This window comes from Syngnathus scovelli, chromosome 19 (assembly GCF_024217435.2).
Source record: "Syngnathus scovelli strain Florida chromosome 19, RoL_Ssco_1.2, whole genome shotgun sequence".
In the NCBI taxonomy this organism is placed as follows: Eukaryota; Metazoa; Chordata; class Actinopteri; order Syngnathiformes; family Syngnathidae; genus Syngnathus; species Syngnathus scovelli.
The window spans coordinates 3,091,788-3,105,545 of record NC_090865.1 but is presented as its reverse complement, the minus strand read 5'-3'; the positions used below and the strand labels follow the sequence as shown (position 1 = coordinate 3,105,545).

Sequence of the window (13,758 nt, the reverse complement as noted above, 5' to 3'; positions counted from 1 at the left end):
GCGATAGTAGAACGCAAAGTCTTTTTGACAACCACTAAAAAGCACCGAAGAAGAAAATAGACCACGCCTCGTCGTCGCGGCGCCATTGTGCAGAACTGCTGATAAATCTGCTTCCCTCTTCCCGCATTCTTCTTTCCTTTCGCCTTTTCTCGTTCTAACTGTCGAATTGTGATCTTCACAATTCGGCAGAATGTCAAGGGTCTATATCGGACGGCTGAGCTATCGGGCCAGGGAAAAGGACGTCGAGAGGTTCTTTAAGAGCTATGGGAAGATACTGGAAGTCGATTTGAAAAACGGGTAACGTTTCGGCCTTTTCCCTCGATGACTGTTGGAATGCTAATGTTGAGCTAACCTGGCGGTATGGGCTTGTGCAGGCCCTACTGATCGGATTGTCTTTGTTATATTTTATTCAAGTAAACACCGCTGTGCACTTAATTATGCATGATTTTTTATTACACACCAGATTTCCTCTGCTAGTAGTTTAATCGTGGTTAGCGTGCTACGGCTGCAAGCTAATGCTAGACGTGGCAATGTCACAATGTGAGCGTGCATTCGTAATTGTTCTTTGCATTCTTCTAGTCATCCAGGATCTATGTGTTTGATTAATTTTGTGTCTTATCGTCGCCGATCGTTCTCTCCAGGTATGGGTTCGTTGAATTTGATGACCCGCGCGACGCCGACGATGCCGTGTACGACCTGAACGGGAAGGAGCTGTGCGGGGAGCGTGTGATTGTGGAGCACACCAAAGGACCTCGTCGTGATGGAGGCTACAGTGGAGGAGGAGGAGGGGGAGGAAGGAGTAAGTTCACCAACGAAACTATGTCCTTTTCACAATTTATATTTATTAATTTACTCGTGATTGACTGCTAAACCGTTCCTCTTGGTGGCTTGCGTGCATGGAAATGTTGGGCTTCATAAATGTTTCAGCAGATACTGCAAACAGACATTGCCCCCATCATGCTCTGCTTTGTTTTCATGATGACTAGTTTGCATGAAATTGAAAGCCGTTTGGACATTAATTGCAGACAAGAGAGATTCCCTGTTAAATTTGAGTGCACCCAAGCCACCAATGAGTAGTCAATTTTATTAATGTAGCAATTTACAAAACATATTTGCAAAAGGAAAACCTTCATGTTGATAATTCCGAATTCAATATGCTGTGAATGTTGTTTTATATTTTTTGAACATTCTATTAAAGTTGATTGTCAATTTTAAAGGTAAAGCTTTAACAAAGAACCTCAATGTTTCAATTGAAAGAGTCCTTTGCTGACTGCCCGCCCTATTGCTGGCCATGGTGTCCCCCCTTTCCAAGAGTGTGGTTTGACCATTCTGGGCCCCTGGGCAGACCAAAAAAGGGAGCCATTGTGAATGAAGACCGCTATTGCCATTAGGCCCAGCCCAGGCCGGGTGGTGAGGATGCCATGGGGGTTAGGAACAGATGTGGGTTCAGCCTAAAAAAAGAACATTTACTCTAACACTCAGTTGTTTTTAGGCTAGCTTAGAACCTTTTGTTTACCGGAACTGTCCTATTTCAGTTCTTTGTAATTTTAAATGATTTAGAATATTCTGTATCTTACATTTAATGACTTGCTTTCTTTTAAGTATAGACAGAATTAGCTAAACTTGACAATTTTCGTACATGTACATAGATTTTATTTCTTTTCTTTTTTAAGTTATTTTATGAACTTAAAATTTCCCAGTCTTTTTTTTATTTCTGTCAGAGTGGCTTTAAGTATTTGTAGAATAGTGTGGAGTTCAAAATAATAAGCGCATCTCTATTGCTATGCGGTCCTCATTTTGTTGCTCTATCCTTGTTACCTTGCAAGGTGGTTACGGAGGACGTTGGGGGAGAGACCGCTATGGTCCACCTATTAGGACGGACTATCGACTCATTGTTGAGAATCTGTCCAGCCGATGCAGCTGGCAGGACTTAAAGGTACGTTTTATTATTTTAAAGTAGTACTGTACACATATATATTGTCACTGTAATTAAAAATGTCCATTTTTATCCCGAAGGATTACATGAGGCAAGCAGGGGAGGTGACTTACGCCGATACGCACAAGGGTCGAAAGAACGAAGGGGTGATCGAGTTCAGGCTCTACGCTGACATGAAGCGGGCTCTGGAGAAGTTGGACGGCACCGAGGTCAACGGCAGAAAGATCCGTCTCATTGAAGACCGCCCCGGAGCGAAACGCCGCCGTTCCTATTCACGCAGCAGAAGCCGTTCCAGGTACGAAGCACAGTGACTTTCAGAAGATTTAATTTCACTTATTTGTCAAAATGGTTGACTGTACTAACCTGCTGCTAATTCAGGTCCCGCTCCAGGAGCCGCAGGTCCCGCAAGAGCCGAAGCCGCAGTGAAAGCAGCAGCCGGAGCCGCTCCCGCTCCAGGTGAGACGTCAAACTGTGCCATAGTTCTGTTCTTAAAGGAGGAATAGGATTTAAATGAATACAGATACGCATTGTAGAGTTCTTATTTAGTGTCTAATGACCTTTTTTTCCTTCTGCAGGCCTGCTTCCCGCTCCCGCAGTCACTCCACCAGCAAGAAGACTAAAGGAAAGAGCAAGAAGGAAGACGAGCGCAGCAACGGGGACCGAAAGGACAAAGAGCAGAGTAGGAGCCGCAGCCCCAGAAGCAAGAAGAGCAAGAAAGAGGCAAAGAAGAGCAACGACGACGAGTCCAGATCCCGATCTAGGTCTCGCTCCCGTTCAGTCTCCAGGAAGTCTGCATCAAAGGGTCGTGACCCTCCCAAGAGCGAAGACGAGGCAGGCGAACAGGAGCGGCGTTCTCGCTCCTGCTCCCCCGCTGATTCGAAATCCAGAGCCAGGTCTAAGTCCAAATCGAAATCCAAGTCCCGCTCACCTAGCCCCGTCAAAGAGCGCTCCCGCTCCGCTTCCCGTTCGGTCTCTCGTTCCAAATCTCGCTCCAAATCCCGTTCCCAGTCCCGCTCTCGTTCCCGCTCGTAGTTTTTTTTGCACTGTCTGTCACCCCCTCCTCGTGTGTCCCCTCCCACTTTTGCATTACGCTCAACATGGGTTACTTCACGTTTTTGATAGGTAGTTGTTCAACCAAGATACTTGCTCTTGATGTCTTATGCACATCTCCCATTTTATTTGCTTTAACATTTTTCTCCTTTCCCGTAGACCCAAAAGTGGAGGCTTTTTAAATGCCAGTCTGTGAGACTCAAGTTTTTTTTAAGTTAATTTGGTGGTATATGTTTTTGTCCTAAATGTCGATGCTAAATATGTACTGCTGTGTCGATTGGAATACACATTTCACCTTTTGTGAAAGCTCTTCAACATTATTTCAAATAAAAAAAAAAGGCCTCTTGATTGTGTTTTCATTCATGATTTCTTAGTTTCCTTTACTGTTTGTACTAGAAATGCTGTTTGGTACCTTTTTAAAAGGGAGTGTAAGCATGATGTAAACAAAAAGTCCATCCATCCTCGTGTCCAATCCCCATCAGTCGTCCTCCTCCTCAGAAGATGACTGCGTTGTTCCACTGCTATCGTCCCGATATTTTCGAGCCAATAAGCGCAAGTCCTCTAGTGCCTCGCTGTAGTCGGCCATTTCGAGACCCTGGGAAAGAAAGCTGGGGGCCACGCGGCGGATGTCGAAAGCGCTGATGCTGCGATGCAACTCCGAGAGCCACGGGTCCAACGCGGGCCCCGACTGGAGGGACGTGATGACCGGGACAGAGGAGACTTGAGCTATAAAGAGCAGATCATTTAGCATGCTACAAAAGTTTTGGAGCAGAGGATGACAAAACTTAAACTCACAACTAGTTGGAAGCAGGTCCTGCTGTAGACCTTGTTCGGTCAGGGCCTGACTGAATATCTGAGGGAAAGGTGGGGTCAATTTGCTAGGCCCGGATACCAACTGTAGAGCTCTGAAAGGGAGAAGGTTTTTAAAACTTTGTAAAATTGATGTATGAATCAGTTCTGAGCCTTACAAAGGAGCTGTAGGATAGAAAGATGTGATGTAAGATGCTAGGACATCCTCCCCGCTGTGGAGGCTGTGAAGAGGAGATGGCGGTTTCATCCCAGGAGCAACAGAACTGATCAAAAAAAGACAAAATAATATTACAATTTTTTTCCACATAGGAAGATTCACCTTAAGTCAACCAACTATACCTGGTGAGTCTTTGGCCTTCCATGCCTTTAAGTGTCACCCACTGGCCATAGCATTGACCGTCGCCTGATTCGGCGCACGTTGATAATGGTTTCCACGGCAACGATTCACAAGCGCTCAAGGCATCGGGAAGAGAGCTGCCGTGCATCATTGGAAACGGGATGGCGCCGTAAGCTGCCACCACCTACAATTAAATATCATACAGTATGTAAAGTTGGAAGTCATTAAAGCGAATAATAATAATAAAATCACCTTTCTCCCTGACGTCGAAAGCGAGTCCGCCAGCTGCCACATGGGGACGGAGTTGCTCCTCAGTCTGTACGGCACAGTGAGCGCATCCAAAGCGAGAGACAGGACAGAGCTGGAGTGGTACCAAAGTGACGGCTGCAACACAAACACGATGAGGTTATTCAAGAAAAGCATTTTTTTTTTTTTTAACTTAAGAGTACATACGTCATAGTTTAGATAAGGGAAGCTTATAGGAGACGACGGTCGTAGGCCTAGTCCTCCTCGCAGGGTCAGTGGACAGAAGAAGGAACTGTGACTGGCCATGTGGACCATCCCCAACGCACAGTTCAACAGATGGTAGAGATTCTTCATTGGAGTCTGCTTGAACACAACCTGTCAGCATTGGCACTAAACACTTCAAACAACGTTGAGTTAAACTCACTGAATTTGGGTGACTGATGGGAGCCGTCCCAAAGGTTAGGATGCCTCGAGCACCGTACGCGTCCTGCAGCATTTCTGTGACCTTTGAGCCAAGACCTGCAAAGCCATCCGTCATGTCACAGAGCACCTGGAAACCCTAAAGTGGAGATGTAGTCAGAGGAGGAACAACCCAAGTCACCAAACAGTGACTACTTGTGATGATGCTTACCTGGAAGTAGTCACACTCCTCAACAAAAAAATGCAATTTGTCGTCCAGATCTTCCAGCACTGCTCCCTGCAGAAGTGCTTCCCCCTGGCCGAAAGCCTCCAGACGGTCAGCCTCTCTGATCATAAAAAAAAGGGAGGGGGGGGTGGGTGCATGTCGTTTTTAAAATGTAGAAAAACATCCACATAGTTAGCAAAACACACACAAAAAAAATCTTAATCTCTAACTCACCCATCATGGTTGTACTGATGGATAACCGAGATGGTCCGAGGGTGCAAATGGATGCGTAGGAAGTCAGACCAGACCTTGACGCTACCTTCCAAGCTGTATTTCTTCTGGACTCGAGCAAGCTGACTATTGACGGTATCCACACTTAGAGAACCTGCTAGGCGGGTGAACGGATCAGGAAAAATGCACATTGAGTAAGCTTTAATTAAATTTTACTTACATGAAGCTCGGGAGCTGGATGAAAAATCTGGAACTGTCAGTATGTCCCCACACTGAGTATGAAAGAACACAGGTTGGCATTAAAGCAATGTTTAATTGCCTAAATATTAATTTATTGGTTTACTCACATCCAACTTGTCCAGGTCTTCAAGAAAGGCGTTTTTTGCAGGGGGGCTCTCTTTATGAACCATTAGGCTTCCATCCCTATTATACCGAGAATACTTATTATGAAAAATAAGTCAGTGCATGAAAAAACAAACCCTACCATACTGTTATTCTTTATTTACCAGGTAAGAGCAGACGTTTCTTTGCTAGTATCATACAGACTTCCTTCCTGCCGTAGAGTTTGTAGACTTCCTTTTGTGACAAATACATTCTTATGTGAATATATGATTTCTTATAAATTCACAGCAAACAATTTATGATGCATTACGTTACCTTTGAGGTCCATGGAAATGAGGCGCGGAGTGTAGGTGATGCTGCCACCAAGAGTTTGACCTTCACGAAACATGACATCACTCTGGAAGTCTCCAGGTGGCATCTCTGGGTCATATGACAGTGATGCATCCTACAAACACAGTATGGCTGCATCACTTATATTACTTTTATAATTTTAAGAACGCTAAGACAATCTAATACAGTCCAAGGCTTGGCAATGAACATAATTTCCTCTCCACAGTTTTGCTTATCCTTAGAGAAATGTTTTCAATGGTCTAATCAAATAAAATTGCCTTAACTAACTTCTAGCTTTTTTTGGAAGCAACACAACACATGCAAAGCTAACATTGATGCTAGCTGAGTTAGCTGGTTCTGTGTTTCTTACCTGTAAATTCCACCAATGAGTGCCCACGAAGTTAGAATAATGTCCTAGCTGGAGCGTGATGACCTCCCTACATATGTTACTCATTGTTAAAGATTGTGGCAACTATTTTACGAGAAAACGTTTCATTTTATAAATGAGCAACATAGTTGGAAATAACAACACAAAAAGGCGACAACCTACTAAGCCCTAACGATTTCTGATTGGCTGAGCAAGAATTCAAAGCAATATCATTGGATACTGAAATAGGGTAGTTTGGTTTCGCGGTGCCGCATGATCACATGTGGAGGTCCTTAATAATAATAATAATATTGTGATATTCGTGATATTTAAAACACAAAACTCTCAAAACTAATAAGGGAGTGAAATTATTATTATTATTCGTGGAAATTCATTGTCTCAGAATGACGATTTATTTACGCTTTTTTTAAAATATAACTTTATTACTAAGTAAACAATGTACAGTATTGCATTTAGCGTTATAATTATGAAGATAAATTGTGTAAAACTCTAAATTAATTTTCAATGTTTTGCTATTTACAAATTACTACTGAAATATGCATGCAATAAATATGATTCTGTGACTCACTTAATTTACTTTTTTTTCAGGCATTATTGTTCTGTTACTATTACTATAAAAAGCTTTAATCCACCATATGATACTGAATAAAATTAAAACTCATTTTGTTTCAGTGAGTTTCTTTATTTGTAAACCACATAATCATCATTTTACATCTGCAGAGTGGTAGATGATTTTTAGATTATTGGTTCACAAAGATATTGTCATTGAACATGGAGACCAAAGGCTGGAACCAGCTGCGAAGCTCCTCCACCTTCTCCTGCAGGGTGTTGTACATGTCCTGGGAGGTCTTTTCATAGCGTGTGGTGAAGTCCTCCGTCGTGGTCTGAATGGTGTCCTTCATGCTTTCCACCTGGGATCTCACAAGGTCATTCACGGTGTTGATCTTCGCCTGGGTGCTGTCTCGCACCTGAGCAACATAAGGATCTATACGGCTCCTTAAGTCGTCGATGTTGTCTGCGGTGCGTGAGTGGAGCTTCTGCAAATAGTGGTATATCTGCCTGAGAGAAGACCAGCTTACTTTAGATACAGTTAGTTTGCTTTTATGGTATCTTGGTGTCATTTTTTTTATATCACAAAAAAATGACATTTGAACTGGGGTGTGTAGAATTTTTATATCCACTGTTCATATCAAGACTGTTGATGCTAACCTTTGGATGTCCACGGACTCCTTGGTGATGCGCTTCTTCAATTTGCGAATGTAGGTGTCGACCTTGACTCTGACCTCCTCGGAGTTCTGCTCCACCATGCTCTGCAGTTCCTGCTGGTACTGTTCCACCTGTTCCCTGGCGTCGCTCACACGCACACGGAGAAGCTCGAGCAAGCCTTGGAGGTCGTTCCCCAGACGTTCAGCGGTTTCCCGAGTGTAAGGAACCAGTTTGTCCTCCAGGTTGGTTCTATATGCGCCCAGCTCGGCCATGCTGTCTTGGATTAGGGTTCTGGAGGAAGCCATACACAGTTAGGACTGAGACATTTTGTAAAATGCATAAACAAACTCACTCCAGTTCTCTGCTGATCTGGGAGCTCCTGATGTCCTTCACTATCTCATCAGCCTTTGTATTCAGTTCTGTGATATAGTCTTGAAAGAATTCCTCCCAAGTCATGGCCGAGTCATCCTGGAAGAAACTCTTCCCCTGGCAGCCTGGTCAAAACCCAATGAAAGGATTTAAGTCTGAATGTTCTTATGTTGAATTTAAGTGACATGACTTGACTTAAGAAGCTCACCTGAGATGACTGCGAGGGTGGCAATTATTGCAAAGATCTTCATGATGAGACTGGAGCAGACAGCTGAAATGAGATTTAATTATTTTAATTATTTTTCAGATAAATAAAAATATGATGTAGAAAGAAAAGCTTACCAAGAACTTGCAGGTGACCAACGAGGTGGAGTGAGCTTGCCGTTCTGTATTTATACAGATCAGCCTGCGGTGATGTGATCCAGTAAACGTCACATGGGCGTTCGAAGTTCCCGTTGTGAAGCGCGTTGTCAACTTTTATTGCTGTGTGTGTTATTTTGGCGCCACGTTGCACTCTGACGTACGCTTGGAGTCACGGGTCAAAATTTGAAACATCTGATCTGAGATCTTTGTTGTCAGGATCCATGCAATGATGCAAATGACGGGAGAATGTTTATGCAAAATTATTTTTAAATGGAAGTCAATTTATAATGAGCTCACCATATATTATTAAAGTGCTATTCCACAAAGAATAAAAACAAATAGTTAAATTAATAGTAGAATTATTAATAGCGCTGTAGTTTTATTTTATTATTTTTAACTCTTCTAATGGTAATTTATTTATTTGATAGTGATGTGTAATTTTTATTTAACCACATTTCCATTCTTCCTAGGGTTGATTTTTTGTTTATGTAAGATTTAATCAAATGTGATTTCATAGCAATTTTTACTGCTTTAATATACCATACAAAATTTTGCACGTTTTGCATTTTTAAGTCAGCTGACCTATCTAATTTCAAAATAAACTGCAGTCACAGATACAAAAGTGTGAAACGTGAGTTGAGTGGGGGAAAAAAAATCACCTAAATCCCTCGTGTATATTTTACAATGGTATGATTTTTGGTAAAGCTTTAAAATATATAAAAAATAATTTATCTTATATCTTATTTTTCATCAACACAATAAGCACAACAGAAATACATCTCAATTTTTTTTATTGTCTCTTGCAGTGAGCAACTGTCAAATATGAACAGAAAACAGACTTGAAATCAAAATGAGGTAGAATGTTGCAATGTTGAGTCCAGCAACTTTTACTGGGTCATCTTGGTGAAGGACTCCCAGAGAGCAGCCAGCTGCTCCTTCAGGTTCTGGGTGTCAATGTCCAGCTTGGCCTTCAGCTGGTCTCCATAAGGAAGCAGCTTCTCTTGGATTTCCTTGGTCTTCTCTGTGAGCTGGCTGTGAAACCTCTGAGCCAGGGGCATGATGCTCTTCTGGAACTCCTCCAGGTTATTCTCCATCTTCTGCCTAAGTTCCTCAGTGTAAGGAACCATCTGGGTACGCAGCTTGTTGACATTCCTGTCCAGGTGGCTCTTCAGCTCCTGGCTTTTCTTCACCAGGACGGCCTTGAGAGATTCCGAGTCCATGGTTTCAACGTAAGATGACACTTCTTTCTTCAGCTCCTCCACCTGCTCCTGGAGGTGCGTCACCACCTCGTCGGCATATGGCTGGAGGTGGGTTCTCATGGACGACAGATCCTTTTCTAGGCGGATCTTCAGCTGCTCAGCCTGCTGGAAGAAGCGCGACGTGAAGTCCTGGGATACGTGACTGCGGAGAACATCTGTGAATTTGTTGATGGCGGCGGTGCTTCCAGAAATGAGGGTGCTGCAGAGACAATCATCACGTATCATATATGATCATGTTGAATTTCAGCTTTAGGTATTGTAATGAATAAAAGTACTATTTTAAAAATGATAGTTCAAGAGCAGACTAGGATTAATTTACATACTGCAGAAGAAAAATTAAGGTCATTGCTCTTGGGCGCTCCCTTGTGGCCACAAGTTTAATTTGTTTACAGACTATTTGGGCATTTCTTACTTGATTTCTTTTCCAAGATCTGATCGTCTGATCAGTGCCAGTGAGTCGTCAGCCGTGGATGTTGCCTTGGCAACATAGTCCCAAAAGGCATCTTTGATCATGTCCATCTGTGGCTTGGGCTGAGTCTGCTGCACGACTTTAGCATCACAACCTGGAGATAGAAAAGTTCATCAATTTTCTGCATGATTTATTTTACTCAGGATTGCACAGTTCAGTTGTATTTCATTTTGAAATTCAAAATATTTGAATTTTTTTGTGGGATTGTGCCAAATTAGAACATCTTACCGGCAAAAACAGCCAGCACGAAAACCAGGAGGAGCTTCATGACTGAAATTGCAAATCAGAAAGCAGACAGATTTCAGATAGTTTCAAAAACTAAAACATTTGAACTCGTGTTAGCTTTCTTACCTCTATGGATGATCTGCAGAGTTGGGAAAGCTGCTGAATACTACGAGTCCTGCTGCAGCGTGCATGGATGAGTTTATATGGAGGTAGCGGAGGAGTAAAGTCCAGCTGAGAATGCGAGGTTGTCACTTGCGTTGCACAATTCAAGAGCCTTGATACAATCACTCTGGTCTGAAGACCCTCTCGTGTTCAATCATTTATAAAATGATTGATGAATTTACAAAATTGTTTTGTTTATCCCGTATATAATACATTATTGCATTTGTCCTGGCTAAATTAAAAGCTAAAACATTCAAAGGATTTTTTTTTTTTTAATGGAAAAACAATTTATTTGGGATGATTTATTTTAACATGATAAAGGTCACTCTGTCACATGTCAATAGTGATGAGTTGTGACATCATTACCAACACATCAATGGATAAGATAGCAGGTCAGCTACTATTTCACTGTTGCTACAACTAAATGTCCTTCATCATTCATCTTCTTGGCTGAAAATGTAAATCAGCGTTTAAGTGAACTATTTTTACATCTGCAGCTTTGCACAGTATGTTAAGGGATAAAAACTTTACATACCACAATGAAACTCTCTGGGAGGTTGTGGCCTTTTTGTCCAATAACTTCTCATGGCTACGTAAAAAAAAAACAAGACAGACCATTATTTTTGCTTTGTTTTTGTTAATAAAATCTATTTGACCAGGTTCCAACACACCGCCACATGTATGAAACATAAAAAAGGCAAACTAAGCGAGGAAGACAAAGTGACATTTCCATCCTTCACTTTACAGTAAAAAAAAAATAAAAATAAAGCAACAGTCCATGTGTTTCATTAATGTGAACATTTTAACAGAAGCTAAATAACATCTGAATGGTCAGTTAAAACACGAGGTTCTGAACATTTAAGTGCTAAATATTTTTTCCCTCATGTGTACCGAAGTGAGCGAGTCCATCCAGCTAAGGTCACTAAACATGCAGCGGCTCAGCTTAACCGATCGTAACGCCGAAACCGCACTGGAACTTGTTCTTGTTATGGTTGAGGAAGGAGGAGATAACCAAGGAGAGAGGCAGCGGCGGTAACTTCTTTTCTAGAGTTGCACCAACCACCCAGTTACTGTCTACTGAGCCTGAGAGAAGGAAATCATGGTCGTTTCATCATCTTCATTCTTTCCATATTTAATAGTGTGTGGCCCAAAAAAAGTGTACTGTACCTTTAAACTGTAAATTGGCTTTGGGCACATCGAGCTGGTAGCCGAAGGACACGCTAGTATCTTGCATGCGAGTACTTGCGTCAAACTCCACACCCAACTGCAACTACGCAATATAAGATGGTTAGTGAGCTGTGGAACAAAAGAGCATGAATGGAATACAAAGAGAGGTGGACTAACCTGCTCATTAGCTCTGTGGTAGTAGGTGGCGTGCACGCCGGCTGATCCCAGAGTTGCCGTGGCGATGTAGTTGTTGCCTGAGTTAAAAAAGAAAATGAATTGAAAATTTATTGGAGTGAGAAATAACTTGAAGCAAGCACACTTGGCTTCTTTTTTTGGGATTTTCTGGACACTAAAAGTGCCTCACCTGTGTATCTGCCAACCAAAGACATCACAGCACCCTCCTCTGATGGTCTTCGATGGTACACCAGCTCCCCTCCCAGAGCCAGAGCAGGCGTGAGGGCCTGGAGGTAGTGCGTTACGACGATACCTGATAGGTGGACCGAGACAAAAAATGAGTGAATGTGGAGTACATAAATGATATAAGTAGGTGATCTTACCAGAGCCATTGATGACATCAGGGTTTCCGAGCGTGATTGTTGCTGTAAAATCTTTCCCTCTGAATTCTGCATCGCCTTGCCAGTTGACAAATTTATGTTGCTGTGTCTAAAAAATCATTTTAAAGATTTATTATGATACATTTACATTCATGGTTCTACGAAATATACCTGGAAGGCCATTTTGGATCGTACGCTGTTGCTGATCTGGTGGATGATTTGAGCATTAAGGCTGCCAAGGTTGTCCATGTCACCCACCATGACTGGAAAAAACTGAACACAGCAGTTTCTCAGTTTTACACAAAACTTAGAATAGAAACTTTAAAAATATATTGATGCTTTTGAAAAATCGGCCTTAATTTTGAGCACCTAGTGGCGACATAAGATAAAATTGGTATCTTTTCAGCAGGCTGAAAGATGCATTTTAATTGCAAAAATAAATAATTAAAATATTACTGTGGCCATACCTCTGCTGGACCGGTTTGTTTTAATCCAACATACGTGGCACCAAATCTGTAGCTGGAATCCCCCAAAGTGCTCAGCAACACAGTGTGGCTCACCTGAATTTATACATATATATAAATATATTATATTAAATGTGATTCTGGTTCCCATTTAATTTGAAAACAGCCAGTCAAAGTGGATTACATATTTACTATGGCATCAATTCAGTATGTGGATGAAATAAAAAGCAAGTCAACAAACCTGGAAGTGGTTACTAAGACCCTTATTGACAACTAGTCTGACGCCTTCCATCTGCATCGGGAAAACATCTAAGGAGGGGGTGAAAGGTGAACCGTGGTATAGTAGGGGTTCACTGTATATCATTCAACAATCTCGTTTACCTTTGCATTTGCGATGACATTCATCAAATGTTCCCGGATTAGGAAGAGGATTGGTTTCTTCCTGCGGTTCCACTGAAGTCAGCCCGGTCGAGGGGGACACTGAAGTTACCGAAGGCATCCCAAAGCCGGGTGGGACTGTCAAGCCGGGACCAGCCACACCAGCTGGGGACGGTGGCGGTGGGTGAGGGGAGCCAGCGGCCAATACACTCCCCATACTGCAAGGTCACGAGGAGAAAGGTTAAGTGAGAGGTCATGTTTAAGTTAGTTTGTGCAAAATTTTATTATCTTAGTTAATTGTACCTTGGGGTATCCTAATAGTTCTTCCTGTCACTATGATATATATTTATTGATATTATTTGTAGTGTAATATTGATCATTTTCGGGAATATGTCAGAATGTATGTCAGGCTGTTTTGATGAAAGTTATTGGGTCAAAAAAATGTCAATTAAACAATTCACAGCTGTTTAACACATTTTGTCACATACAGTTACTGACATGTCAATTGAATGGGCAGCTAAGCTAGCTCAGCTACGCCAACCACCATGCACGCTATCAATGGTTTGCAATTCATTGGCAGCTTTGGAGGTTTAAGTAAAACTTTTAAAAGGTTTTCAGGGTGTAACAACTGCTTTAAAACATATAACAATTTAAAAATTGGCAGAATGAATGAAGGAAAGTACTCACGTCGTTGAGTCAGAGGACGGATCATGCGGAAGTAAAGCTCCAATTTGATTGGACGATAAGTCAAGGTCCTCAAAAGGGATTGGTGGATATACGGACCTTGTCGCATGTTTATGATGTCACTACAACTTCAAAACATCATTGGCTAATCTAACAGTGGTGT

At 42.1% G+C, this 13,758-nt stretch overlaps 5 protein-coding genes across 6 annotated transcripts; 1 reads left to right on the top strand and 4 right to left on the bottom strand.

Moving 5' to 3' along the window:
* Window positions 1-48: 48 nt before the first annotated feature.
* Window positions 49-3,334, top strand: srsf4 (serine and arginine rich splicing factor 4). Its single transcript, XM_049751672.2, has 6 exons — window positions 49-297; window positions 642-799; window positions 1,827-1,936; window positions 2,017-2,231; window positions 2,315-2,392; window positions 2,512-3,334. Exons 1-6 carry the CDS (start codon window positions 191-193, stop codon window positions 2,966-2,968), a joined length of 1,125 nt encoding a protein of 374 aa, XP_049607629.1. The 5' UTR covers window positions 49-190; the 3' UTR covers window positions 2,969-3,334.
* On the bottom strand, window positions 3,335-6,470 carry msto1 (misato mitochondrial distribution and morphology regulator 1). Its single transcript, XM_049751661.2, has 13 exons — window positions 6,278-6,470; window positions 5,893-6,022; window positions 5,742-5,811; window positions 5,583-5,658; window positions 5,456-5,507; window positions 5,239-5,389; window positions 5,011-5,125; window positions 4,804-4,938; window positions 4,587-4,739; window positions 4,386-4,517; window positions 4,136-4,317; window positions 3,955-4,059; window positions 3,335-3,891 (listed from the first exon to the last, which is right to left on the bottom strand). The coding sequence occupies exons 1-13, from the start codon at window positions 6,359-6,361 to the stop codon at window positions 3,465-3,467; spliced, it is 1,812 nt and encodes a 603-aa protein (XP_049607618.1). The 5' UTR covers window positions 6,362-6,470; the 3' UTR covers window positions 3,335-3,464.
* A 486-nt stretch (window positions 6,471-6,956) lies between these two features.
* apoea (apolipoprotein Ea) lies at window positions 6,957-8,303 on the bottom strand. The gene is made up of 5 exons (XM_049750662.2): window positions 8,213-8,303; window positions 8,079-8,141; window positions 7,854-7,995; window positions 7,505-7,792; window positions 6,957-7,354 (listed from the first exon to the last, which is right to left on the bottom strand). Exons 2-5 carry the CDS (start codon window positions 8,119-8,121, stop codon window positions 7,036-7,038), a joined length of 792 nt encoding a protein of 263 aa, XP_049606619.1. The 5' UTR covers window positions 8,122-8,141; window positions 8,213-8,303; the 3' UTR covers window positions 6,957-7,035.
* Window positions 8,304-9,007: 704 nt separating this feature from the next.
* On the bottom strand, window positions 9,008-11,029 carry apoa4a (apolipoprotein A-IV a). Of its 2 annotated transcripts, none has more exons than XM_049751703.2 (5): window positions 10,884-11,029; window positions 10,313-10,417; window positions 10,190-10,237; window positions 9,905-10,055; window positions 9,008-9,691 (listed from the first exon to the last, which is right to left on the bottom strand). In XM_049751703.2, the coding sequence occupies exons 3-5, from the start codon at window positions 10,227-10,229 to the stop codon at window positions 9,121-9,123; spliced, it is 762 nt and encodes a 253-aa protein (XP_049607660.1). In that variant the 5' UTR covers window positions 10,230-10,237; window positions 10,313-10,417; window positions 10,884-11,029; the 3' UTR covers window positions 9,008-9,120. The 2 variants fall into 2 exon arrangements, with proteins under 2 accessions (XP_049607660.1, XP_049607659.1); XM_049751702.2 differs by having other exon boundaries at window positions 10,190-10,231.
* Window positions 10,636-13,723, bottom strand: tomm40l (translocase of outer mitochondrial membrane 40 homolog, like). Its single transcript, XM_049751699.2, has 10 exons — window positions 13,599-13,723; window positions 12,915-13,129; window positions 12,775-12,842; window positions 12,537-12,629; window positions 12,241-12,342; window positions 12,073-12,178; window positions 11,880-12,002; window positions 11,693-11,769; window positions 11,516-11,618; window positions 10,636-11,431 (listed from the first exon to the last, which is right to left on the bottom strand). Exons 2-10 carry the CDS (start codon window positions 13,126-13,128, stop codon window positions 11,292-11,294), a joined length of 1,026 nt encoding a protein of 341 aa, XP_049607656.1. The 5' UTR covers window position 13,129; window positions 13,599-13,723; the 3' UTR covers window positions 10,636-11,291.
* Between the last annotated feature and the right edge of the window lie 35 nt (window positions 13,724-13,758).

What these genes read in the sequence shown, in the direction of transcription:
- apoea (XM_049750662.2), bottom strand. Translation starts at nt 8,121, where the DNA reads ATGAAGATCTTTGCAATAATTGCCACCCTCGCAGTCATCTCAG. An exon ending in CAGATCAGCAGAGAACTGGA is followed by an intron (nt 7,793 to 7,853) that starts GTGAGTTTGTTT and finishes GGCTTCCTCCAG; the next exon opens with AACCCTAATCCAAGACAGCA. An exon ending in GAGTCCGTGGACATCCAAAG is followed by an intron (nt 7,355 to 7,504) that starts GTTAGCATCAAC and finishes GTCTTCTCTCAG; the next exon opens with GCAGATATACCACTATTTGC.
- apoa4a (XM_049751703.2), bottom strand. Translation starts at nt 10,229, where the DNA reads ATGAAGCTCCTCCTGGTTTTCGTGCTGGCTGTTTTTGCCG. An exon ending in CGTGCTGGCTGTTTTTGCCG is followed by an intron (nt 10,056 to 10,189) that starts GTAAGATGTTCT and finishes TTCTATCTCCAG; the next exon opens with GTTGTGATGCTAAAGTCGTG. An exon ending in GATCTTGGAAAAGAAATCAA is followed by an intron (nt 9,692 to 9,904) that starts GTAAGAAATGCC and finishes TTGTCTCTGCAG; the next exon opens with CACCCTCATTTCTGGAAGCA.
- srsf4 (XM_049751672.2), top strand. Translation starts at nt 191, where the DNA reads ATGTCAAGGGTCTATATCGGACGGCTGAGCTATCGGGCCAGGGAAAAG. An exon ending in GAAGTCGATTTGAAAAACGG is followed by an intron (nt 298 to 641) that starts GTAACGTTTCGG and finishes CGTTCTCTCCAG; the next exon opens with GTATGGGTTCGTTGAATTTG. An exon ending in CGCAGCAGAAGCCGTTCCAG is followed by an intron (nt 2,232 to 2,314) that starts GTACGAAGCACA and finishes CTGCTAATTCAG; the next exon opens with GTCCCGCTCCAGGAGCCGCA.
- msto1 (XM_049751661.2), bottom strand. Translation starts at nt 6,361, where the DNA reads ATGAGTAACATATGTAGGGAGGTCATCACGCTCCAGCTAGGACATTAT. An exon ending in CATTTCCATGGACCTCAAAG is followed by an intron (nt 5,812 to 5,892) that starts GTAACGTAATGC and finishes TTGTCACAAAAG; the next exon opens with GAAGTCTACAAACTCTACGG. An exon ending in TTTCGACGTCAGGGAGAAAG is followed by an intron (nt 4,318 to 4,385) that starts GTGATTTTATTA and finishes ATTTAATTGTAG; the next exon opens with GTGGTGGCAGCTTACGGCGC.
- tomm40l (XM_049751699.2), bottom strand. Translation starts at nt 13,128, where the DNA reads ATGGGGAGTGTATTGGCCGCTGGCTCCCCTCACCCACCGCCACCGTCC. An exon ending in ATGTCATCGCAAATGCAAAG is followed by an intron (nt 12,843 to 12,914) that starts GTAAACGAGATT and finishes CCCCCTCCTTAG; the next exon opens with ATGTTTTCCCGATGCAGATG. An exon ending in TTTGGTTGGCAGATACACAG is followed by an intron (nt 11,770 to 11,879) that starts GTGAGGCACTTT and finishes TTTTTAACTCAG; the next exon opens with GCAACAACTACATCGCCACG.